The sequence below is a fragment of the Amblyraja radiata genome, chromosome 32, assembly GCF_010909765.2.
Source record: "Amblyraja radiata isolate CabotCenter1 chromosome 32, sAmbRad1.1.pri, whole genome shotgun sequence".
NCBI classification, from domain to species: domain Eukaryota; kingdom Metazoa; phylum Chordata; class Chondrichthyes; order Rajiformes; family Rajidae; genus Amblyraja; species Amblyraja radiata.
Window position 1 is genome coordinate 2,814,538 of NC_045987.1, and position 24,299 is coordinate 2,838,836.

Consider the following 24,299-nt stretch of genomic DNA (forward strand, 5'->3'; position numbering starts at 1 on the left):
CATAGGTTCATAACTGATATGAGAAGAATTCGGCCATTCAGCCCATCCAGTCTACTCCGCCATTCAGTCATGGCTGATTTATCTCTCCCATTCTCCTGCCTTCTCCCTATTACCCCTGACACCCGTACTAATCAAGAATCTATCTAACTTTCCCGTAAAAATATCCATTGTCTTGGCCTCCACAGCCTTCTGTGGCAATGAATTCCACAGATTCATCACCCCCTCTAACTAAAGAAATTCCTCCTCATCTCCTTCCTAAGGAACGTCCTTTAATTCTGAGGCTGTGCCCTCTAGCCCTGGGCTCTCCCACTAGTGGGAGCATCCTCTACACATCCACTCTATCCAGGCCTTTCACTCCATTACTTCAACTAGAGCCTCGTTCACCATAAAGGAGAATTTTATCTGTAAATGATCAAATAGATCATATTGCTGTGAGGCAGTGTTTAAATAAAATATCTGTTGTATTTCTTGTTCCAAGAATTTGGTTGAAGCTTATCAGAGCGTTACAGTAGTTCCTTCAGGGAATTACGGATTTGTTTTCATGGAATGGATTTGGACAAGGAAGCTAGTCCTGGTTATTATTTTCAGCAGCGTGAGTTCATTTTCTTGCTGAGACTCTTCGCTGAACAGAACTGAGTCAGCAGTTTGGAGCTCGGAGCTCCCGTGAAGCCATGATGTTTGGGGCACGCTGGCGCGGCGGGAGAGTTGCTGCCTCACAGTGCCCGAGACCCGGGTCCGATCCCGACGACGGGTGCTGTCTGTACGGAGTTTGCCTGTTCTCCCCGTGACCTGCAGCGTGGGGTTTCTCCGGGTACTCCGGTTTCCTCCCACACGTACAGGTTTGTAGGCTACTTAGCTTTGGTAAAGATTGTAAATTGTCCCTGGTGTGTGTGGGATAGTGCGAGTGTTGCGGGGATCGCAGGTCGGCGTGGACTCGGTTGGCCGAAGGGCCTGTTTCCACGCTGTATCTCTAAACTAAACTAAACTAAAATGCACCTATGACAGGCACATGCTGAGGGGTTGTAATATATACATTACTGTCCCAAGAATGAAGTATAGGAGGATGAGGGAGTGTGGGGGTGTTAGCCAAGGGGAGGATGAGGCTGGATTCCTGACACTCCTTTTCAATAGGAACAGGTTGCCAATGTTTACTTACACATGGACTCATTGAGGCATAGAGTGATAAAGCGTGGAACCAGGCCCTTCGGCCCAACTTCCCCATGCCGGCCAACACGTCCCAGCTACACTAGTCCCACCTGCCTACATTTGGCCCATATCCTCCAAACCTGTCCTATCCATGTACCTGTCTAAATGTTTCTTAAACGTTACGATAGTCCCTGCCTCAACTACCTCCATACACGTTCCATACACCCACCACCCTCTGAGTAAACTAACAACCGTTGTTGACAAGGGTTTTGAAGAAGGGTTTTGACCTGAATCATCACCACCCTTGTTCTTCAGGGTTGCTACACCCACCCTTTGTGTAAGAAAGTTTCCCCTCCAGTTTAGTTTAATTTATAGATATAGCACTGAAACATTCCCTTCGGCCCACCGAGCCCGCACCAACCAGCGCTCCCCACACACTAACACTACCCCACACACACTAGGGACAATTTACAATGACACCAAAGCCAAATAGGCTACAAACCTGTGCGCCTTTGGAGTGCGGGAGGAAACCGGAGCACCCGGAGAAAACCCACGCACGCAGGTCACGGGGAGAACGTGCAAACTCCGTACAGACAGCACCCATGTTCAGGATCGAACCCGGGTCTCTGTGCGCTGTGAGGCAGCAACTCTACCGCTGCGCCACCGCACCGCCCATGCCGGTTACTATGAAATCTTCCCCCCACCCTCTCCCCTTAAAGCTAGGTCCTCTGCTTTTTGATTCCTCTACTCTGGGTATAAGGCTCTGTGCGTTTACCAATAGGCATTTGGTCAAGTTCCAGAGACCAGCTGGAATTCAAATGGAAAAAAAAGGGAATTTGCGGAGGTGAAACTTGTTTCAGCTGCAGGACTGGCTGGTCCCAGCACAAGCCTTAACCCGCAACACTCACCCACCCAGATGGACAATGGCCAAGCTCAGTCTCACCAACACCTTCCCACAGCAGAGTGGCTTACATCCAGAGGTCAGTGGAGAGGAGGGCCAAACAGATGTGAGAACACTCACTGCTTGGTGTGCCAGGCCAACGTGCTGAGCAGTAAATACCTCTTTGCAAGTATCTATGTGTAAATCACGTACTATCAACACACTTCATTTCAGGTAGTCCTTGATTTCTCCCTCCTTCCCCTCCCCTTCCCAGCTCTCCCACAGCCTACTGTCTCCGCCTCTTCCTATCTTCTACCCCCCCCTCTCCCCCCACCTCCACATCAGTCTGAAGAAGGGTCTCGACCCGAAACGTTGCCTATTTCCTTCGCTCCATAGATGCTGCCTCACCCGCTGAGTTTCTCCAGCACTTTTGTCTACCTTCGATTTTTCCAGCATCTGCAGTTCTTTCTTAAACACTACAATGAACACACGTTTCGTCCTGTAACCACCTCCATTGTAAATGCAGATAGACACAAAGGGCCTGCTGGTTAGTTTAGTTTAGAGATACAGCGCGGCAACGGGCCACTGCACTCTCCCCCCCGATGTCAGAGTCAGAGTCAAAGTCAAAGCCCCCGGCTGGCGATGGCGATTGTCCCGCAGCCATTAAAGCCACGCCGGGTGATGCAAGGCCACGCACCGGGTCTTGGTGTTAGAGCCCCCGGCGTGCGCTCGCAAAGTCCCGCGGCCATTCCAAGCCGCGCGGGGCGGTGCTGTAAGGCCCCGCTCAGGTGCTCTTCAACCCCGCAACTCGGGCGGGAGAAGTCGCCGCTGCGGAAGACCCGAAAAGCGGTCTCCCAGCAGGGACCCGCGGGCTCCCGGTGCCGCCGTCCGCCAAACCCGCAGTTGCAGCCTCCAAAGCTCCGGAGGTCGGGTGGCAGCAGCGCTCCACCACCGCTCCACCCGCTCCGGACTCGGCCAGCCCCATGACGGTGAGTAGTCGGCAGCTCCGCAGCTGGAGCCCCAGGTCATTCCTGTTGGAGGCCGCTCCACGTTGCAGCCCCAACGACAACGGAGACCCGACAAAGAAAAGGCCGGGTCTCCCGTGCAGGGGAAAGATTTTAAAGTTACCCCCTCCCCCCCACCCCACCCCCACCCCCCCACACACATACCCCAACAAAAAAAATAACAAAAACTACACAAAAACGAGACAAAAAATAATAAAACACAGACGGACTGCAGAGGCCGCTGCTGACGAGAGTCGCGCCGCCCACTGAACTAACACTTTCCTACACACACTAGGGACAATTTTACACTTATACCAAGCCAATGAACCTACAAACCTGTACGTCTTTGGAGTGTGGGAGGAAACCAAAGATCTCTGAGAAAACCCACGCAGGTCACGGGGTGAACCGACAAACTCCGTACAAACAGCACCTGTAGTCAGGATTGAACCCGGGTCTCTGGCGCTGTGAGGCAGCAACTCTACCGCTGCGACACCTTGCCCCCTGGGTTACTCCAGTATTTTGTGCCTATCTACAGTAAAAAATAAATAATACGCACATGGCAAGATCTCACAAAGACCGTGTGAATAATTTGATCATTTGATTTAGGTGTTGATTTATGGATAAGTGTTTTTCCAGAAGGGGGAGATATTATTTTCACGTTGTGTCGGGGCATGTTTGGTGAAAACTCACAGAGGGTGTTTCTGGAACGTTGCTGACTCATGAGATGCTTCGAGCCTCGACCCGAAACATAACCTATCCATGTTGTGCATGTGTACCGAGGTGCAGTGAAAAGCTTTTTGTTGCGTGCTAACCAGTCAGCGGAAAGACAACACATGATTACAATCGAGCCATTTACAGTGTACAGATACATGATTAGGGAATAACGTTTAGTACAGGGTAAAGCCAGTAAAGTCCGATCAAGGATAGTCTGAGGGTCACCAATGAGGTAGATAGTAGTTCAGCAGTGCTCTCTGGTTGTGGTAGGATGGTTCAGTTGCCTTAATGAAACCGAGCGTTCTCAACGGTGAGGCAGCAGGGAGGAATATTTATGTTTGGTGCCAGGCCATTATCAACAATAATGGGGAAACCCACGCAGGTCACGGGGAGAACGTACAAACTCCGTACAGACAGCACCCGTGGTCAGGATCTGATGCTGTGATGCATCAACTCTACCGCTGCGCCACAGTGCTGCCCTTAAGTTGCGACACCGCACCTTGTGAGAATAAAATTGATTTGAGATTTGTAGGCGATAGTTGGGCATGAGTATGTTCAGATACTAAAAACTGGGAAGATTTAGTAAAAAAATCAATTTGTTTGGCAGTCAATGAAAGCGTGAGCTCCAAAAGCCATCTAGTTTTCTCAAGGAGGCGGAGGATTGGTTTTGGGAGTACATTACGTGAAACTGCAACGTGAGTAGTTGCTGTCGGGATTAAACTGTCAGCATCTTTCAGTCTTCCTTGGATTTTCATTTAAGCATGAGAAATCTTGAGTGATATCTGCAGGAACACGTTGCAATTAGTTGCTAATAAGGGCATGAAACCATTGTTAATCCCCAGGAGCAGATTTTAAGCTGAGCACACAGGCGTTGAAAGTGTCCCAATGGAATCGTGGCACCCATCCAAATGGACCCAGCCTCATTTAATCTTCAGTTTGTCGTCAATAACTTGAAAATATACTTTCGTCAAAAAAAAACATTAAAAATGCAATTCCTTGGTTTCCAGTCGATTACGCGTTATAGTCTGTGCAGAAGTACACTGCTGGTCAGGCAGCATCTCTGGAGAACGTTGGGTGTTGCCAGGACTCGAGCGTGTGAGCTATAGGTAGAGGTTGAGTATGATGGATCTCCATTCCATGGAGCGCAGGAGGATGAGGGGGTGATCTTATATAGGCATGCAAAATCATGAGAGGAATAGATCAGGTAGATGCACAGAGTCTTTTGCCCAGAGTAGTGGAATCGAGGACCAGAAGACATTGGTTCAAAGTGAAGGGGAAAAGATTTAATAGGAATCCGAGGGGTAACTTTTTCACACAGAGGGTGGTGGGTGCGTGTAACAAGCTGCCAGAGGAGGTAGTTGAGGCTGGGACTATCCCAACGTTTCAGAAACAGTTAGACAGGAACATGGATAGGACTGGTTAGGAAGGATATGGATCAAGTGCAGGCAAGACAGGCTATTATCACAGGCATGAGACAGATACTGAAACAGAAATCTGGCTCTTTATCTGTGCCCTTCGGTGATGTCAAAGTCGGCAAGTTTATGTGTTGCAAAATATGTTCATAGTTTAATTTAGTTTATGTTAGAGTCACAGCGCGGAAACAGGCCCTTCAGCCCAGCGAGTCCATACTGACCAGCGATCCCTGCACATTAGCAGTATCCTACACACACTAGGGACAATTTACATATATACCAAGCCAATTAACCTACAAACCTGCCAGTCTTTGGAGTGTGAGAGGAAACCAGAGATCTTGGAGAAAACCCACGCAGGTCACGGGGAGAACGTACAAACTCCATACTGACAGCGCCCGTAGTCGGGATCGAATCCGGGTCTCTGGCGCTGTGAGGCAGCAACTCTACCGCTGCGCCACCGTGCCGCACTCGTCACAGATTCTACCAATATGTTGCTTTTGATATTATTAATTATTTCTGCCATTATCCTTGAGGTGTGACATCCTTCCCTCTTATCTGCCCTGATTTTTTAAAACACTTTTATGAAATTGAATTTGAGAAAAGTGTCTGCAAATCCACAATCTCCGATGTTACATCTCATTAGGTTTGGTAAAACATTCTTAATCTGAATTACAAATCCCCCTCGTTGACGGTAATTGAAAACTATTCCACATGCCAGGAAATCAACCCTTAATGTGATCTGAGTCACAAAGCAGTGGGTTAGGTTACCAAAATGGCAGCTTGATCTTATCGCAAGCCTTGTTATTAAATTACATCCTTTCAACGGATTGCTAAAAAACTAGAATTTGCAGATATGCAGAAAGCCATGAAAGGATTAGAGAATTGGAAGCCAAGTTAAGACAGTGATGTGAAGAAAGGGGGGGGGGGGGAGTGGACAGAGGAAACATGTACAAACAAGGTGGAGGGTCGGAGCGGTGAGGGCTTGAATCGGGCACGGGGCTTGTTCTCGCGGAGACCCAGGACCGTTGGAGACAGCGGTGGAGGGTCAGAGCGGTGAGGGCTTGAATCGGGCACGGGGCTTGTTCTCGCGGAGACCCAGGACCGTTGGAGACAGCGGTGGAGGGTCAGAGCGGTGAGGGCTTGAATCGGGCACGGGGCTTGTTCTCGCGGAGACCCAGGACCGTTGGAGACAGCGGTGGAGGGTCAGAGCGGTGAGGGCTTGAATCGGGCACGGGGCTTGTTCTCACAGAGACCCAGGACCGTTGGAGACAGCGGTGGAGGGTCAGAGCGGTGAGGGCTTGAATCGGGCACGGGGCTTGTTCTCACAGAGACCCAGGACCGTTGGAGACAGCGGTGGAGGGTCAGAGCGGTGAGGGCTTGAATCGGGCACGGGGCTTGTTCTCGCGGAGACCCAGGACCGTTGGAGACAGCGGTGGAGGGTCAGAGCGGTGAGGGCTTGAATCGGGCACGGGGCTTGTTCTCGCAGAGACCCAGGACCGTTGGAGACAGCGGTGGAGGGTCAGAGCGGTGAGGGCTTGAATCGGGCACGGGGCTTGTTCTCGCGGAGACCCAGGACCGTTGGAGACAGCGGTGGAGGGTCAGAGCGGTGAGGGCTTGAATCGGGCACGGGGCTTGTTCTCGCGGAGACCCAGGACCGTTGGAGACAGCGGTGGAGGGTCAGAGCGGTGAGGGCTTGAATCGGGCACGGGGCTTGTTCTCGCGGAGACCCAGGACCGTTGGAGACAGCGGTGGAGGGTCAGAGCGGTGAGGGCTTGAATCGGGCACGGGGCTTGTTCTCACAGAGACCCAGGACCGTTGGAGACAGCGGTGGAGGGTCAGAGCGGTGAGGGCTTGAATCGGGCACGGGGCTTGTTCTCGCGGAGACCCAGGACCGTTGGAGACAGCGGTGGAGGGTCAGAGCGGTGAGGGCTTGAATCGGGCACGGGGCTTGTTCTCACAGAGACCCAGGACCGTTGGAGACAGCGGTGGAGGGTCAGAGCGGTGAGGGCTTGAATCGGGCACGGGGCTTGTTCTCGCGGAGACCCAGGACCGTTGGAGACAGCGGTGGAGGGTCAGAGCGGTGAGGGCTTGAATCGGGCACGGGGCTTGTTCTCGCGGAGACCCAGGACCGTTGGAGACAGCGGTGGAGGGTCAGAGCGGTGAGGGCTTGAATCGGGCACGGGGCTTGTTCTCGCGGAGACCCAGGACCGTTGGAGACAGCGGTGGAGGGTCAGAGCGGTGAGGGCTTGAATCGGGCACGGGGCTTGTTCTCGCGGAGACCCAGGACCGTTGGAGACAGCGGTGGAGGGTCAGAGCGGTGAGGGCTTGAATCGGGCACGGGGCTTGTTCTCGCGGAGACCCAGGACCGTTGGAGACAGCGGTGGAGGGTCAGAAACCGGGAGGGCTTGAATCGGGCACGGGACTTGTTCTCGCGGAGACCCAGGACCGTTGGAGACAGCGGTGGAGGGTCAGAGCGGTGAGGGCTTGAATCGGGCACGGGGCTTGTTCTCGCGGAGACCCAGGACCGTTGGAGACAGCGGTGGAGGGTCGGAGCTTACCAAATCCCGTGACGTTCCACACTCCATAGGGAGGGTTTCTGGGGAAGCCGCTGATTGGTGGGAGCAGACTAGAGGAAGCAGCTGATTGGGTGCAACCTCAGGTTAGCATTTCTGCTTTTTGGTTAAAGGTACAGTGATTTAGTAAGGGTACAGTGAGCTAAGGGAGGCTAGGGAAGCGGAAAATCAAAATGTGACAGGAGGATCCAGAATGTGTGAAGATAAAGCTCTAGATGTAAAAGGGGCAATAACGGAAGGAAGGGTAGTAAAAATCATCTGAAAGTGCTTTATCTAAATGCGCTGTACACGGTATTAGTGAGACCACATTTGGAATACTGTGTACAGTTCTGGGGTCCATACTTAAGAAAGGATGTACTAGCCCTGGAGGCAGTGCAGCGAAGGTTTACAAGATTAATTCCTGCAATGAGGGGATTGACATATGAGGAAAGGTTAAGTAAGCTGGGACTCTACTCTTTGGAGTTTAGAAGAATGAGAGGCGATCTCATTGAAACGTATAAGATCGTGAGGGGCCTTGATCGGGTGGATGCACCGAGGATGTTCCCAATGATCGGGGAAACTAGAACTAGGGGACATAGTTGCAGAGTGAGGGGGGGCTCTTTTAAAACTGAGATGAGGAAGAACTTCTTCACCCAGAGGGTGGTTAGTTTGTGGAGTTCACTGCCCCAGGGAGCAGTGGAAGCAGAAACGTTAAATTTATTTAAGTCAAAAATAGATGGTTTTTTAGCTGCCAAGGGGATAAGGGGCTACGGGGAGAGGGCAGGGATATGGACCTAGGTATGGTTAGTATAGTAGACCTGAGTGATCTCCTGGACAAGTGTCGATCGCCTGGATTGGGGTCGGAGAGGAATTTCCCGGATTTTTTTTCCCGAATTGGACCTGGGTTTTTATCCGGTTTTTTGCCTCCCCCAGGAGATCACGCGGTTCTTGGGGTGGAGAGGGGTGTTAGCGGTATAGAGGGGAGGGTAGTGTCTTGTGTTCTGTGTCTTGTGTCTACTGTTTGTGGGTAAGTGTGTCTGTTTAGTGTTCAGCCATGAGTGAATGGCGGTGCGGGCTCGACGGACCTGATGGTCTACTCTCGCACCTACTTTCTATGATTCTATGATTCTATGAACTCAGTGGGTCAGGCTGCAGCTCTGGAGAAAAAGAATAGGTGACGTTTCTGGTCAAAAACGTTCTTCAGACGGGTTACGACAGCATTTTGTGTCTATCTTCGGTGTCAGGTCGGGGGGGAGTTCCCCCCGCCCCCCCCCCCCCCACCCCCCGCCACGGGTACCATGTAACCCCCGTGCTGCCTGCTCGGTCGGATAGTCGGCGACTAAACCGTCTCCCCCACCTGGTTTGCCAGGCGAGGAGGGGGCTGTGGACCCCCAGCAGGACCAAAAAACAAGACCTGTCAAAGGGCGGATGAGCTCCTAGCGAGCCAACGGCCATCCACAGTTGCGATCGCTGTCATACATAGCATTGTAAGGAATGATGATAAAGCACACACACACACACACCAAAATCCTAGGTTAATTGGCTTCGGTAAAATTGTAAATTATCCTTAGTGTGTAGGATGGTGCTAGTGTGTGAGGATCGATGTTTGGCAAGGACTCGGTGGGCCGAAGGGCCTGTTTCCACGCTGTATCTCTAAACCATACCAAACTAAACTTGACCTAAACTAATGAAGCCAATATTCGTACTGAAGATAGACATAAAAAGCTGGAGTAACTCAATGGGGCAGGCAGCATCTCTGGAGATGCGGTGTTTAAAAAAGGACTGCAGATGCTGGAAAAATCGAAGGCGGACAAAAATGCTGGAGAAACTCAGCGGGTGAGGCAGCATCTATGGAGCGAAGGAAATAGGCGACGTTTCAGGTCGAAGAAGGGTCTTGACCCGAAACGTCACCTATTTCTCCAGCATTTTTGTCTACCTTTATACTAAAAACCTGATTGTCAGTGGAGGGCTGGTGACAGGAATTGGTTCAATCAGGGATTAAATTAATTTTTCCGTGTCGTTTATTGGATGAATTGTACAGGGTGTGTGGAATGAACAGTCTTGATGGAGTAGGTGACCTTTCCTTGTTCCAACACGGTGACAATATATCACCTGTGGAATGTAGATTGTAAAGGTTGCTTGCAGAGATTGTGTATTCGATGGCACCGACAAGACATCATTGGCATTTCAATTCTCCATAAATCTGTCAGGATTAAAGGAAAAGACTCATTGGCAGGTCCCAAGCCTGTGACTTATTATTTAATTATCTCTCAGTCAGCGACTTCAACCTGAAATTTCGGAGGCAGCATCAACATAATCCTTCATGACTCCTCATGTGTAGAAAGGAAAGGAAAGGAATAGGCGACGTTTCAGGCCGAGACCCTTCTTCACTGCAGAGGGTGGTGAAAATTGCCCAACGCATCACCGGTTCCTCGCTCCCCTCCATTGAGTCTGTCCAAAGCAAGCGTTGTCTGCGGAGGTCGCTCAGCATCGCCAAGGACTGCTCTCACCCCAACCATGGACTGTTTACCCTCCTACCATCCGGGAGGCGCTACAGGTCTCTCCGTTGCCGGACCAGCAGGTCCAGGAACAGCTTCTTCCCGGCGGCTGTTACACTACTCAACACTGTACCTCGGTGACTGCCAATCACCCCCCTCCCCGGGACACTCCTCCCACAGGAAAAACACTATGTCTGTATGCATGTAAATGGATTTATTTATTGCTCATATTCTACGTCGCTCTTCCAGGGAGATGCTAACTGCATTTCGTTGTCTCTGTACTGTACACTGACAATGACAATTAAAGTTGAATCTGAATCTGAATCTGAATCTTCAGACTGCTACGAAGAAGTCTGAAGAATGGGTCTCGAACCGAAACGTCACCTATTCCTTTTCACCAGAGATGCTGCCTGACCTGCTGTGTTACTCCAGCTTTTTGTGTCTTCTTTGTCGGTTATTATATTCCTCATATTAAGTGGTATGAGACCGAAGATCTCGGAGAAAACCCACGCAGGTCACGAGGTAACTCAGCGGGACAGGCAGCATCTCTGGAGAGAAGGAATGGGTGATGTTTCGGGTCTCGGCAATGTTCTTTGTCTTTCTTGCATATATGTGCTCGAAATCCAGTCCATGGCGGGTCATGAGTGCGATCTAAAAATTTTTTTTTTATGCATCCAAGACTACACGATTACTTGGGGAACCATAAAAATGCTCAAAGCTTCGATTTTCCAGCATCTGCAGATCCTTCTTAAGCATAAAAATGCTCAACGTGTGCGGGAGATCCGCCATGATTGGTTGGCAGAATAGACTTGATAATAATAATAATAATAATGGATGGGATTTATATAGCACCTTTCTAATACTCAAGGCGCTTTACATCGCATTATTCATTCACTCCTCAGTCACACTCGGTGGTGGTAAGCTACTTCTGTAGCCACAGCTGCCCTGGGGCAGACTGACGGAAGCGTGGCTGCCAATCTGCGCCTACGGCCCCTCCGACCACCACCAATCACTCACACACATTCACACACATTCACACACAGGCAAAGGTGGGTGAAGTGTCTTGCCCAAGGACACAACGACAGTATGCACTCCAAGCGGGATTCGAACCGGCTACCTACCGGTTGCCAGCCGAACACTTAGCCCATTGTGCCATCTGTCATCCCAATGGGCTGAATGGCCTGCTTCTGCTCCTATGACCTATGAACGGATGAATCTAAGATATCCTTTCCCCTCGTTGGTTCTGCACTGCACTGATCTAAGTAAAATTCTCATCCACACTCCAGGAATTCTATCTTCACAGTGAATTGCAAATTTACTTTGACCATTCAATGGACCCATTCACCTACTCATATCTGCTATTATCACAGTACTTTCTCCATCTGACGTTACTTCCTACATTACCACTACTGTGTCCTTGTTGGCAACACGGTGGCGCAGCGGTAGAGTTTCTGCCTTACAGCGCCATATACCCGGGTTCGATCCTGACTCTGAGTTCTGTCTGTGCAGAGTTTTACGTTCTCCCCGCGACCTGCGTGGGTTTTCCTCCCACGTTCCTAAAAAAAGACGTATAGGTTTTATAGTTAGTTGGCTTTGGTAAAAATTGTAAATTCTCCCTCGTGTGTGTCGGATAGTGTTGGTGTGGGTGATCGCTGGTCGGTCGGACTTGGTGGGACGAAGGGCCACTATCTCCAAACTAAACTAAACTAAACTACACTGCGTCAGGATCAGCTTTGAAACCAGTTCCACAACCACAGATCGACACAGAATGCTGGAGAAACTCGGCGGGACAGGCAGCATCTCTGGAGAGAAGGAATGGGTGACTGCTCGTCTGAAGAAGGGTCTCGTCCCAAAAGTCACCCACTCCTTCTCTCCTGAGATGCTGCCTGTCCCGCTGAGTTACTCCAGCATTTTGTGTCTACCTTCGATTTAAAGCAGCATCTGCAGTTCTTTCCTAACCATTTCATTTATCCCTGCAGCTTCAGAAATTCACACCAATCTGCATCTCAACAAAAGGCATAGCGAGGATCATAATGTCAAAAACATTTTTTTACTCTCAAAATCCGCCAATCTTTCTCTTTAAGATTCAGATTCAATTTTAATTGTCATTGTCAGTGTACAGTACAGAGACAACGAAATGCATTAAGATGCAAGCTGGTGAACAGCAGTGAAAAATGGGGTGGAGAAATGTAGTGCTGTCAGAACTGGGCATCTGAATAGGATGACAACAGTGTATTAATTAGTGTCTGAATGTCAAGGATGTTAACACAAGTGCACTTGCATTCTGTCTTAAAAAAGCCTGCGAGCAAACACAGCTTCTGAAGCCAGAGGGGCCCCAAAATAGAATTTCATCTTTTCCTACAAAATGCCCTTCGACTTTGAAGTTTTTGCCTCCACAAAATCTCCACTTCTTGTCCTTAACGCTGTTGCCTGAAGCTGGCATTAGACACTGCACCAACTCCTTGATAGCACTGTGCAATTTCAATCCATTTGCCGACCCTTACAAGTGAGTCTGTGCAACAATACTTTCTTCTGCAGCTCATTTCCCACACAATGCTCGCTGAATCTCTGTGTGTCTGAAGAAGGGTCACGATCCGAAACGTCATCCGATCCTTCTCGCCAGAGATGCTGCCTGTCCCGCCGAGTTACTCCAGCATTCTGTTTCTATAAATGAAATGGTTGACTTTTTCACACAGAGAGTTGTGAGTCTGTGGAATTCTCTGCCTCAGAGGGCGGTGGAGGCCGGTTCTCTGGATACTTTCAAGAGAGAGCTAGATGGGGCTCTTAAAGATAGCGGTGTCAGGGAATATGGGGAGAAGGCAGGAACGGGGTACTGATTGTGGATGATCAGCCATGATCACATTGAATGGCGGTGCTGGCTCGAAGGGCCAAATGGCCTACTCCTGCACCTATGGTCTATTGGCTACTGATGTGTTATTGTGTTAACAGGCTCGTAAAGCTACAGATAACAAGAATTCCATTGTTTCGTTGCCAATACACATGGTGATGAATTAGTTTAGTTTAGTTTAGAGATACAGCGCGGAAACAGGCCCTTCGGCCCATCGAGTCCACACCGACCAGTGATCCCTGTGCACAAGCACTATCCTACACACACACTAGGGCCAATTTACAATGTTAACAAAAAAAATTAACCAACAAACCTGTAAGTCTTTAGTGTGTGGGAGGAAACCGGAGCACCCGGGGAAAACCCACGCAGGCCATGGGGAGAACGTACAAACTCCATACAGACCGCACTCACTGTCAGAATTGAACCCTGGGTTCCCTTGCGCTGTAAGGCAGCAACTCTACCGCTGCACCACCCCTAGTTCCTCTTAATTCTTATGGCCAGTGAGTGGATTTGTTGGTGGTCAGGACAGATGACACAGAAAGAGCATTATTGTGAGGCAACAATTGTTTAAAGCAACCAGAATTGATTAGTACGGGAGTCAGAGGTTATGGGGAGAAGGCAGGAGAATGGAATTAGGAGGAAGAGATAGATCAGCCATGATTGAATGGCGGAGTAGACTCGATGGGCCGAATAGCCTGATTCTGCATCTAAAACTTATGAACTTAGGGGAACTTCTTTGGGCTGATGAGTTTTGGCCCTGTCCCACGGTACGAGTTCATTCAAGAGCTCTCCCGAGTTTAAAAAAAAATCAAACTCGTGGTAAGCACGTAGAATGTACGTAGTGGGTACGTCGGAGCTCAGGGACGTCTCTTAGCGGCTCGTAAAGCAAACGGCAGGTACTCGGGAAATGTGGTAAGCTCGGGATGACTCATGAAGGTTTTGAAAAATGTCCACGAGAGCCCCGAGTACCGATGAGCGCCCATTACCGTAAATCTCCGAGTTCGAATCAGGGCAAACTTGGAAGAACTCTTTGAATGAACTCGTACAGTGGGACAGGGCTTTTTCTTTGCTCATGATAACTTTTTTTATTGCAAGATCACATAATAATCTCATAATAAGTCCATGGCGCTATATAAATCCCATCCATTATTATTATTATGTCATAGGAGCAGAATTAACTGCACTTGATAACTAACTGCACCTGTAGACAAGGAGTTGGTGCAATGCTTCATGTTTTTTTAAACTGTGGTCAAATCTGTTTGTGTTTTGCATTTGAAACTGAGGGGGGAAGTAAGGTCATCGTACAACGGAGCTATTATGTCGGCCTAGTTAATATTCATCTGTCGCCCTCTGTAAACAGAATTATTGGGTAGGAGTAAATATATTGCCAAATAAGTAGGCATTCCCACTCCATTGTGAGTACTGAGTACTGGCAACAAGCCAACTCAATGCTAGCATTTCTTTCGAGAGGGCTTGTATACAAAAATAGGGATGTAATGTTGAGGCTCTATAAGGCGCTGGTCAGGCCGCATTTGGAATATTGTGAGCAATTTCGGGCACCGTATCTGTGGAAGGATGTGCTGGCTCTGGAGAGGGTCCAGAGGAGGTTTACGAGAATGATCCCAGGAATTAGTGGTAGACAAAAATGCTGGAGAAACTCAACGGGTGCGGCAGCATCTATGGAGCGAAGGAAATAGGCAACGTTTCGGAACGAAACGTTGCCTATTTCCTTCGCTCCATAGATGCTGCCGCACCCGCTGAGTTTCTCCAGCATTTTTGTCTACCTTCGATTTTCCAGCATCTGCAGTTCCTTCTTGACCAGGGTTAACCTATGATGAGCGTTTGAGTACAGGCACTGGGCCTGTACTCGCTGGAGTTTAGGAGAATAATGGGGAACCCTCATTGAAACATACAGAATAGTGAACGGCTTGGACAGAGTGGATGTGGAGAGGATGTTTCCACTAGTGGGAGAGTCTAGGACTGGAGGTCACAGCCTTAGAATTAAAGGACGTTCTTTTAGGAAGATGAGGAGAAGTTTATTTAATCAGAGGGTGGTGAATCTGTGGAACTCATTGCCACAGAAGGCTGTGGAGACCAAGTCAGTGGATATTTTTAAGGAAGAGATGGATAGATTCTTGATTAGTGTGGGTGTCAGGGGGTTATGGGGAGAAGGCAGGAAAATGGGGTTGGGAGGGAGAGATAGATTAGCCATGATGGGCCGAATGGCCTGATTCTACTCCTATCACTTATGACCTTATGACCTTAAGGCATTGTCAATGTCTCACCTTGGGTCACCTAATGAAACCCTCTTTAGAAAGACTGGCTGCTGCCTTTAAAATAGCACAGAGAGATTTCATGTCTTCCATTTGGTTCAGATGCCTGATAACAGTTGAGAGGAAACTGAACCCGAATCTGGAGGTGTGCGTTTTAATCTCATGAATGAACAACATGAATGAAAGTTACAAAATTCATCTGCAGTAATCTTAACGGTCCATGCATGTTTTTTTCCCCCCCATAATCTTCAAATGATCCAAACACTACATTGGGGGCGGACTGAGAAACAAAGATAACATATCAGTAATTAATGGTAATAAAATGTAATTGCTCTTAGAAAAAAAAAAGCACTGCTGGAAGCAATTACAGCAGGTTAAATGGGGCCAATATGATTTTAATATTGATTTCAGCAAGCCTGTCAAAAGCAACGTAGAAAAGGAAGGATTTTACTGCAATTTTGAAGATTAACTTTAGTCAGAATGCAGAGCTTTTGTGCACATATTGGGCTGCATCAAAGCTGAATGAATCAAATCAAATCAAATTTCACCCCTGCCATTGGGAAGAAGGTACAGGAGCCTGAAAACTGTAACGTCCAGGTTCAGGAACAGCTTCTTCCCTACAGCAATTAAACCACCACAACCTCAAATAAGCTCTGAACCACATAGACTTGGGGGCATTGGTTTTGTCTTTTTGCACTATTATTGTATGTGTGTACACGCACAAACGCATGCACGCTTGCACACACATGCATGCACACACACACACATATATGCATGCTCACATATGCTTGCACACACATGCATGCACACACACACACGTGCACACACGCACACATGCACGCTCACATATGCTTGCACACACATGCATGCACACACGTGCACACACATGCATGCACACACATATGCACGCTCACATATGCTTGCACACATCCATGCACACACACGTGCACACGCATGCATGCACACACGCATGAACACACACGCATGCATACATGCACACACCCACTTTAATTTATACATCCACATAAAATTAATCTACCATTAATCTTTAAAGAAACATAAAGACCATCAGATTAGATGGAGAGTCTCCGCTGCGATGAGCACCTTTTACAGCTCGTATCTCCTCGACTTCTTCGAATGTGCAGATATCTTTTGCATGATAGCATGGATTCCATCATGGCTGATCTATCGTTCCCTCACAATCCCGTGACCCCTGACGCCTTGTTTGTTTCTACGCTACCTGCCTGACCGTTCTGCTGTTGTCGTTGCAGAGAATTTGCACGTTGGAAGGTGAGGAATACTGCGGTGGAGAGGAGGGACCTCATCCGAAGTCCCATCCCACTCATGCCGGAATTCCAGAGAAGCATCCGCCTGCTTGGGAGGAGGCCGTCAACCCAGCAAGTGATCGACACCGTCATCCGAAAATACGGAACGCATGTCCTCTCATCCGCTATCCTTGGAGGTAGGTTTGTGCAGTTACTTACAGCTCACCTTCAATGTTCGTCAGTGATGCAGCACAACAGCCTTGAAATTCAATCAGGTTGAGATTCAATAGACAATGGGCAATAGGTGCAGGAGTAGGCCATTCGGCCCTTCGAGCCAGCACCGCCATTCAATGTGATCTTGGCTGATCATCCCCAATCAGTACCCCATTCCTGTCTTCTCCCCATATTCCCTGACTGCTATCTTTAAGAGCCCTATCTAGCTCTCCCTTGAAAGCATACAGAGAATTGTCCTCCACTGCCCTCTGAGGCAGAGAATTCCACAGACTCACAACTCTCTGTGTGAAAAAGTGTTTCCTCATCTCCATTCTAAATGGCTTACCCTTTATTCTTAAACTGTGGACCCTGGTCCTGGACTCCCCCAACATCAGTACAGTAGATTTGGTACAGTGAAAATCTTTTGTTTGCATGCTATCCCAAATCAGCGATCAGACCCTTCAGAGTCTGAAGAAGGGTCCCGACCCAAAGCGTCTCCCAACCTTTTTCTCCAGAGATGCTGTCCAGCTATCATGTCCCAGCTACACTGGTCCCACCGGCCTGCGCTCGGTCCATATCCCTCCAAAATTAATTTAATTTAGTTTATTGTCACGTGTTCTGAGGTACAGTGCAATGGTTTTTCTTGCATAAGTCAGCGCAAAGACTATACGTGATTACAATCGAGCCGTCCGCCGTGTACAGATACAGGATAAAGGGAATAATGTTTAGAGCAGGATAGATTCCAGTTAAGTCTGATTATAGACAGTCCGAGGGTCTCTGTGGAGGTAGATGGTATATCAGGACCGGTCTTCAGTTGGTTCAGTTGCCTGATAAAACCAACAAATTGCTTCCATTCACTGATCCGATTGCTCATGTGACCCCAGGCACTGATCATGCCTTTGACTGAGCGGCACGGTGGCGCAGCGGTAGAGTTGCTGCCTCACAGAACCAGAGACCCGGGTTTGATCCTAACCACAGGTGCTGTCTGTGCAGAGTTTTTACCTTCTCCCCATGACTTGTCTGGGTTTGCTCTGGGTGCTTGGGTTTCCTCCCACACTCCAAAGACGTACAGCTTTGTAGGTTTACTGGATTGGTAAAATTGTAAATTGTCCCCAGTGTGTGTAGGATAGTGTAAGTATGGGGGGAGGGGGTCGCTGGTCGGCACGGATTCAGTGTGTAGGATAGTGTTTGTGTGCAGGGATCACTGGTCGGCATGGACTCGATGGGCCAAAGGGCCTGTTTCCACGCTGTATCTCTAAACTAAACAAACTCAACAAATCAATTCAACTGGGTGTCAGGGGTTACGGGGAGAAGGCAGGAGAATGCGGTTCAGAGGGAAAGATAGATCAGCCATGATTGATTGGTGGAGTGTTCAAGAAGGAACTGCAGATGCTGGAAAATCGAAGGTAGACAAAAGTGCTGGAGAAACACGAACGTGCAAACTCCATGCAGGCAGCACCTGTAGTCAGGATTGAACCCGGGTCTAAGCGCTGTACCACTGCACCACCGTGGCACCCTGGGTACAGTGCCATTAGGAGCCAATTGAATTCAGCAACAATTGATTAAAATTCAAGTCGGTGACGTGATCTCTTGTTATGATGTGCAGATTGACTAGATAGTTAATGATATCTCCTCTAAGAGTTCCATGTGAATACATTGCAGTGGAAATGGGAGGAAGGGAGGGATTGAATGGATCATTGTGGTTGTTAGCAGACCATGAGTTAATCTCCAAGGTACACAAAAATGCTGGAGAAACTCAGCGGGTGCAGCAGCATCTATGGAGCGAAGGAAATAGGCAACGTTTCGGGCCGAAACCCTTCTTGGATGGTGGAGTAGACCTGATGGACCGAATGGCCAAATTCTACTCCTATCACTTATGAACTCCTCAACTCAACTCAATTAGGTCTCTCCATGAAAACTCTGGAAATTGAGTGAGGCATTTTATTTCCCAGGCTAAAAAATGAATACTAAACGTTTGAGCTCATGGTCAAAGACAGTTATTTGTGTCTCAGCTTTTTGATCTTCCAGTTCAGCTTATTGTCACATGTACCGAGGTACAGTGAAAAGCTATTGTTGCGTGCTATCCAGTCAACGGAAAATCAATACATGATTACAATCGAGACACTCGCATGGACTGATACGTGATAAGGGGAATGACGTTTAGTGCAAGGTAAAGCCAGCAAAGCCCAATCAAGGATAGTCCGAGGGTCTCCAAAGAGGTAGATAGTAGGTCAGCACTGCTCTCTGGTTGTGGTAGGATGATTCCTTTATCATTGCTGGGTCAAAAGCCATGCATAACCCGTCCTGTGAGAATACATTTGCTGCACAAAGCATGGTGCTTGAGAAAGGCTACCCTAATGGATCATTGACAAGCAAACTGGAGTTGGGCAATAAATCCTGGCCTTGCTACTGACACTCGCAAGCCAAAAAATTAATTTAAAATAATTTTTCCAGTCCGAGCTCCATTACATTCCATTAAAAATAATGGATTTTCTCTTTGAATATATCACTTGAATTTTTAAAATGTAATGATTTTTATTTGGGTAATTGGTTCCTCAGAGGTCAATGGGTCTTGTTCATTTATTAGATTTACTCTGCCCTTGTAATTTGGTTTCTGAAGCGAGCCTTGGTGTTTAATGATCACAACCACCACTTTGTATAACAAACTTTTATTTTGAACCTTCCCAAGTTCAAAATAAAAGTTAGATTAAATTAAATAAAAGCCGCAGCTAACAACGGCCTGTTTCCATAATCATCGTTACTTTTTGTTCTGCAATTCTCTGTATCACCGTCTATATCTCTCGTTTCATTCCCCCCTGACTCTCAGTCTGAAGAAGGGTCTCGACCCGAAACGTCATCCATTCCTTCTCTCCTGAGATGCTGCCTGTCCCGCTGAGTTACTCCAGCATTTTGAGTCTATCTTCAAAATAAAAAGTGCGTTTCATGTGTAAGGGAAATGTTTTTAAAAACATTTTAAAAATATTTTTATTAGAAGCAAACATATTATGGTAAAGTATAGATACATATTATAGTAAAAAACTTTTCATGTACATCAATCATACATTATTAAAATTTTCAATTGTGGATTGATTCTGCTTCTAGTTTTTTTTATATAGATGGACAGGGAGAGAAAAAAAAAGAATCACAAATGCCAAAAAAGAAAAAAAAATGGAATGAATTACTAATAATACGACATTGGATTATAAAGTTTAACTTTTCATCTAATCCTGAGTTCAAGTTTCAGTTGGGTTTTCGTGCCGGGCCAATCTATCCCTTCAAATAATTAATGAATGGAGACCATATTTTAACAAAAGGTTCTTGTTTGTCCATTAAGACAAGTCTAATTCTTTCCAGATGTAGGGTCTCCGACATTTCCACAATCCACATTTTAATTGTGGGGGTTAGCAAGGGAAATTTAAATGGCCTGTCCCACTTACGCGATTTTCTTCGGTGACTTTGCCGGCACCCGTCATAGTCGCAGCAGGTCGCCGAAAATTTTCAAATGTTCAAAAATCCAGCGGTGACCAGAACAAGGTACGACTCTTTGGGCGACTACTCAGGACCAGACAGGCGACATGTCGGGGGGGGGGGGGGGGCACAGTGGCGCAGCGGTAGAGTTGTTGCCTTACAGCGCCAGAGACCCGGGTTCGATCCCGACTATGGGTGCTGTCTGTACGGAGTTTGTCTGTTCTCCCCGTGACAACATGGGTTTTCTCCCACATTCCAAAAGACTTGAAGGTTTGTAGGTTAATTGGCTTTGGTAATAATTGTCCCTGATGTGTAGGGTGTGTAAGGGAGAGTGGGATAACATAGAACTAGCGTGGATGGGTGATCGCTGGTCGGCACAGACTCGGTGGGACGAAGGGCCTGTATCCACGCTGTATCTCTAAACTGACAATAATAACAAAGAGTAAAATAAAATATTATATTTGTGGAATCCACTTTAGTTTCGTTTTAGATTTAATTCCCAATGGTAAGAACGAATTTTCAGAGATAGTCACAAAAAGCTGGAGTGACTCAACGGGTCAGGCAGCATCCTTGGAGAGAGGGAATAAGATCGAGACCCTTCTTCAGACTGAGAGTCAGGGGAAAAGGAAACGAGAGATATAGATGGTGATCAGGAGAGATATGGAACAAATGAAGGAGAGATATGCAAAAAAGTAATGATGATGAAGGAAAGGCTAGGTGAAAACGAGTTACAGACAATGAAATGCAACAAGACAACAGTTAAACTAGAACGACTCGGGTGGGGGAGGGTCTTTTATCATTATTCATTTTTTGCATGTCTTTCATTCATTTGTTGTGGTGGGAGATTGCAACCTTCACGTGGTCCGTGAATTTTGTTTCGACGATTGCAATCAACCTGGCGTGCACAATCAAATAAGATCAATTAGAATTTTTTGCATATCTCCCCTTCATTTGTTCCATATCTCTCCTGATCAATTAGAACAAGTTGTCCTGCAACTTTAGGCTGTGCACACCATACGCAAGAAGAAGATTCATTTGTTCTATGTAGGAAATAACTATTCCTATCACTTCTATAGACCCAGCTGACAGTCCCAGCCTCAACTACCTCCTCTGGCAGCTCGTTCCATACACCCACCACCCTCTGTGTGAACTACCAGCCTTTGTTAACAACACTTGCCTGAAGAAGGGTACTGAATCGAAACATCACCTATCTCTGTTCTTCACGGTTGCTGCTTGACCTGCAGTTACTCCAGCACTTTGTGTCTTTTTTTTTTAACAACACTTGCATTTCTCAAATTCTGATCGAATCCTTAATACCTGATTTCTGTGAGAAAACAAAATGTGGCAACTTGCCTCAAGAACAGTTTATTTTTTAATAAGCACGATTTCCAGGGGCTTCCAGTTAAATCATGAGCGTGGGTGAGTCTGGCAGACTTACAATGGGTGAAGGAAGGAAGTAGTTGGTGAAAGGATGTTTCACGACAATCAACGACGTTTTGTACGTTCTCCTCATGACATGCGTGGGTTTTCTATGAGATCTCCGGTTTCCTCCCACACTCCAAAGACGTGCAGGTTTGCAGGTTAATTGGCTTGGTATTAAGTGTAAAATTGTCCCTCGTTTGTGTTCCCGTGCGGGGATCGCTGGTCGGCGCGGGCTCGGTGGGGCCGAAGGGTCTCACTAAACTCAGCATGAGGTAGGGGCCATAAACAAATATGAAGAGACTCAATGGAGTTCTGCAGGCTTATTCTGCGCTGAGTTTGACAACTAAGCATTTGCGCCCTGTAGTTTGGAGCGGGTGGAGCTGTGGTGACGCGCGGCTGCGACCCGACCCCGGAGATTTGGAGGCTTACCGCAGGTCTGGTGGACAGTAACACCGGGAGCCCGCGGGTCCCTGCTGGGAGACCGCTTTTCGGGGCTTCCGCAACGGCGACTTCTCCCGCCCGAGTTGCGGGGTTGAAGAGTACCTGGAGCGGGGCCTTACATCATCGCCCGGCGTGGCTTTGAATGGCTGCGGGACTTGCTAGCACCCGCCGGGGGCTCCAACACCAAGATCCGGAGCGTGGCCTAGCATCGCCCGGCGCGGCTTTAATGGCCGCGGGACACTTACCATCGCCCGCCGGGGGCTTTGACTCTGACATCGGGAGGGGAATGGGGAGTGCAGGGGAGAGATAAGACTTTGCCTTCCATCACAGTGAGGAGGAGATGCGCTGTGATGGATGTTTGTGTAAATTGTGTTGTGTCTTGGTTCTTTCTTGTGTGTATGACTGCAGAAACAACATTTCAAGAGGTTCAAATGACAACAAATAAATTGTATTGTATTGTATTGTATTGTATTGTATTGTAAATCCCACAGTGGTCTGCAAGTGGGCAGTCACGCTCCTACAAACATCTGAAATAAGTCGGCCTTTTGAAACCCATCCAGGACGTGCTCGGGTCATTTGATTAAAATTCAACAAGGATCAGAAATGGGACCGAAATGGAAATAGCTCCCACAGTCTAGATCTGTGTGTTTACTCAGCAGGCCCCTCTCAGAGAGGTGGCTAGCAATTTATGAGCCCGTAACTCTCTGCGGTGTCAGATTGTGAACTGAAAGCAGCATATATGAGGCTGAAAACATGGCAATCACACTGGGCAAACACTGGAGCCATGGAAGCGGCAGCCACTTTTATTCCTAAAGTTTATTCCTGCTGCATGACCAGTCGAGAGAGGCAGAGAGAAATGGCGGTGGATCTGAGGAATTCATTGCCACAGGGACTGTGGAGGCCAAGTCGATGGATATGTTTATGGAGGGGATAGATAGATTCTTGATTAGTACGGGTGTCAAGGGCTATGAGGAGAAGGCAGGGCCCAGAATGGTGTCAATGGATATTTTTATTTTTAAGGCAGAGAGAGAGAGAGATTCCCGATTGCAGTTCAGTTTCAGTTCAGGTTAGTTTATTGTCACAAGTACCGAGGTACAGTGAAAAGCTTTTGTTGCGTGCTAACCAGCCAACTGAAAGACAATGCATGATTACAATCAAGCCATTGACAGTGCATTAATACAGGTGTTGGGGGTTCTGGGGAGAAGGCAGGAGATTAGGGTTGAGAGGGAGAGATAGATCAGCCATGATTGAGTGGGTGGAGGACACCTGGCCTAATTTGTTCCTATCACTTATGAACATTAAATGTGTCTATTATCTTTCATGTCCATTAAAAATACGTTCAATTCCTCACTGTTTATCCAAAGTCACTGGAAGAAGATTATTACAGACAGGGTAATGTGTAAGTGAATCCTCTGCAGCAGAGAATTCAGATATTCTTGGATCATTGCCATGTGCCGAAATGAGAAAAACATTTTTCACACAGAGAGTGGTGAATCTCTGGAATTCTCTGCCACAGAAGGTAGTTGAGGCCAGTTCATTGGCTATATTTAAGAGGGAGTTAGATGTGGCCCTTGTGGCTAAAGGGATCAGGGGGTACCTACTAGAGAAGGAGCGGTGCTGGACCTCCTGTTAGGAAATGAGACGGGTCAGGTGGCAGAGGTATGCGTTGGGGAACAGTTCGGGACCAGTGATCACAATACCATTAGTTTCAATATAATTATGGAGAGGGTCAGAACCGGAACCGGACCTATGTTTGAGATTTGTGATTGGAGAAAGGCTAACTTTGAGGAGATGCGAAAGGATTTAAAAGGAGTAAATTGGGACATTTTGTTTTATGGGAAAGATGTGGAAGAGAAATGGAGTACATTTAAAGGTGAAATTTTAAGAGTACAGAATCTTTATGTCCCTGTTCGGTTGAAAGGAAATAGTAAAAATCGGAAAGAGCCATGGTTTTCAAGGGAAATTGGACACTTGGTTCGGAAAAAGAGGGAGATCTACAATAATTATAGGCAGCATGGAGTAAATGAGGTGCTTGAGGAGTATAAAGAATGTAAAAAGAATCTTAAGAAAGAAATTAGAAAAGCTAAAAGAAGATATGAGGTTGCTTTGGCAAGTAAGGTGAAAGTAAACCCAAAGGGTTTCTACAGCTATATTAATAGCAAA

The 24,299-nt window shown here is 47.6% G+C and overlaps 1 protein-coding gene across 1 annotated transcript in view; it reads left to right on the top strand.

Moving 5' to 3' along the window:
- The window catches only part of brinp1 (BMP/retinoic acid inducible neural specific 1), a 195,358-nt gene that overhangs the window by 116,669 nt on the left and 54,390 nt on the right, over nucleotides 1-24,299 (top strand). Inside the window, exon 3 of the mRNA XM_033049074.1 lies at nucleotides 16,599-16,789. Coding sequence (XP_032904965.1) covers nucleotides 16,599-16,789 — 191 coding nt within the window. The remainder of the gene's footprint in view (nucleotides 1-16,598; nucleotides 16,790-24,299) is intronic.